The sequence below is a fragment of the Penaeus vannamei genome, chromosome 16 (genome assembly GCF_042767895.1).
Source record: "Penaeus vannamei isolate JL-2024 chromosome 16, ASM4276789v1, whole genome shotgun sequence".
Classification (NCBI taxonomy): Eukaryota; Metazoa; Arthropoda; class Malacostraca; order Decapoda; family Penaeidae; genus Penaeus; species Penaeus vannamei.
Window position 1 is genome coordinate 907,587 of NC_091564.1, and position 2,500 is coordinate 910,086.

Here is a 2,500-nt window from a genome sequence, read left to right on the forward strand (position 1 = left end):
TAGCTCGGGGGTCCTCCTGGCTTGGGGATCCTCGAGGTTTGGGGTCCTCCTGGTTCGGGGATACCCCTGCTCTGGTGTTCTCCTGGTTTGGGGTCCTCCTGGCCTAGGGATCCTCCTGCCCTGGGGTCTTCCTGCGTTGGGGATCCTCTTGCATTAGGGATCCTCCTGCCCTGGGGTCCTCCTGGCCTAGGGATCCTCCTGCCCTGGGGTCCTCTTGGCTTGGGGTCCTGCTGGTTTGGGGTCCTCCTGCGTTGGGGATCCTCTTGGCTTGGGGTCCTCCTGGCCTAGGGATCCTCCTGCGTTGGGGATCCTCTTGGCTTGGGGTCCTCCTGGCCTAGGGATCCTCCTGCCCTGTGGTTCTCCTGACTTGGGGTCCTCCTGGCCTAGGGATCCTCCTGCCCTGGGGTCCTCTTGGTTTGGGGTCCTGCTGGTTTGGGGTCCTCCTGGCTTTCATCCGGGCGCGATTAAGGCCTCCAGTCTTCTTTGATGGTGGCGAGAGGGGGATGAGGGAGGTAGGAGGGGGGAGGTGAGAGGGATAGGAAGGATAGGGAGCGGGTGGTGGAGGGGGGAAGGGATAGGAAGAGGGACGGAATAGGATGGGGTCGGTGGGAATCGAGGCAGGGGAAGGGGGAGGGGGATGGAAGGAGGGTGGAGAGGTGTGTGTGTCTGTGAGGGGGAGTAGGGGTGGGGGTGGGGGGTGGGGATAGGAGGTAAGGTGAAGATTTGGGAATTGAGAGGAAGAGTGGGGGAGAATTGAGACGAGGGGAGGGGAAAGGAGGGAGAGTAGAGAGGAAGGAACTGGGAGGAGAGTGAAAAGGACGTAGAGAGAGGGAAGTAAGAAGGGGGAGATGGAGAGAGGAAATGTGGAGGACAGAAGACAGGGGTGGAGTGAGTGAATGAGAGGAGATAGGTGCGGATAATATGGAAGGGGACAGGAGAAGGGGAGAAGGATATTCTTAGTAAAGGATTGAGTGCATGGCAGGAGCGTAGAGGGAGAAAACGAGGAAGAAGGGGGAATAGAGGAGGAACGATTAAGAAAAGGGGAAACGGAGGAGAGGTGATTGAGAAAAAGGGAGGGAGAAAATGGAGAGAAAGAAAGACAGTGAAAGACGTGAATATAAGTGAGGAAAGGAGTAAATAAGCGAAGATTAATGGGCGAAGGGGGTGTAGAGAGAAGAAAATAGATGTAGATAAAGGAGAATAAGAGAGAAAGAACAGAAGGTCAAGAAAGAGGGGATGGCACGAAGAAGGAAAGGGGATTGGGGAGAGGGGAGATAGAAGGAAGAAGAAGACGGGGAGAAGAAAATGAAAGAAAGAGGTGGGAAGGGAGAGAGACTAAGGATTTTTTCTTCTCCTTTTCTTCCTTTTAGACCAGTGTCGCGAGGAAGGAAGTGTCTGAAAAGAGAAAGAGTTTGAAGTATGGAAAGAAACTGAAAGAGAGAGAGAGAGAAAGAGAGAAAGAGAGAGAGAGAGAGAGAGAGAGAGAGAGAGAGAGAGAGAGAGAGAGAGAGAGAGAGAGAGAGAAAGAGAAAGAGAAAGAGGAAGAAAGAGGGAGAGAGAGAGAAAGAGAGAGAGAGAGAGAGAGAGAGAGAGAGAGAGAGAGAGAGAGAGTGAGTGGTGAGAGAGAGAGAGAGAGAGAGAGAGAGGGCGAGAGAGAGAGAGAGAGAGAGAGAGTCAAAGAGAGAGAGGGAGAGAGAGAGAAACAGACAGACCGAAACTTAACTTTCTTTACCGTAAACCACCATTAAATCGCCACACCAGTATTCAGCATAACCAATAAGTATTATTTTTGCGTTTGGAATATTTTTTTTTTACCAAACGGGCCGAACGAAAGGCGCCGAAAAGATTGCAAATATTTTAAGCCGAAGGAAAAGTATTCGCAAAAGAACACCGAAAAAATAATGTTTTCGCAGACCAGCTGTACTTTTGAAAAACATCATTTCTATCAGTAAAAAAAAACTCCGTGATAAAAAACATTCCTGAATCCCAGAAAAAAGTAACGAATCGTTTTTTTTTTCTATTGCAGTTTTGTGCGCAGCGTAGCTTGTGATCGACGGGAAACTTGAGTCCTCTTCTTAAAGATTTCCAGGAACAATTCCCAATTCTTTCAGAAAGTTCCAAATTGATTTTTCTTGGGGAAATCGCATTTTCGAGCGCCATCTCTTGCAAGAACAAATAAACCTGTAAACGTTGGAATCTGGGCATTGTATTTTATGGCATGTTTACGTTCCTTCAGTTTGCCTTTTGCTCAAGAGATGGCGTTGGCACTAACCGCAGAGATTCTCGTCTTCCTTTTTTTTTTTTCTTCTCTTTCAATCTGCGAGAGTGACTCGAGTGTTTCAAAATAATGGTTGGGGAAATAAGAGCGCTATTGTGCATGGTTGTGGTGATGGAATCTGTGTGTACATGTGTGTGTGTGTTTGAGTGTGTGTGCGTGTGTGTGTGTGTGTGTGTGCTTGCGTTTGCGTGCGTGTGTGTGTGTGTGCGTGCGTTTCGTGTG

General features: G+C 49.3%; 1 protein-coding gene across 1 annotated transcript in view; it reads right to left on the reverse strand.

Annotated features, from left to right (window-relative positions):
- The window catches only part of LOC138864364 (acidic proline-rich protein HP43A-like), a 455-nt gene extending 1 nt beyond the window's left edge, over positions 1–454 (reverse strand). Inside the window, exons 1-2 of the mRNA XM_070130969.1 lie at positions 368–454; positions 1–284 (exon numbers count right to left, since the gene is read on the reverse strand). The exon at positions 1–284 is cut by the window's left edge and continues 1 nt beyond it. Coding sequence (XP_069987070.1) covers positions 1–284; positions 368–454 — 371 coding nt within the window. The remainder of the gene's footprint in view (positions 285–367) is intronic.
- Between the last annotated feature and the right edge of the window lie 2,046 nt (positions 455–2,500).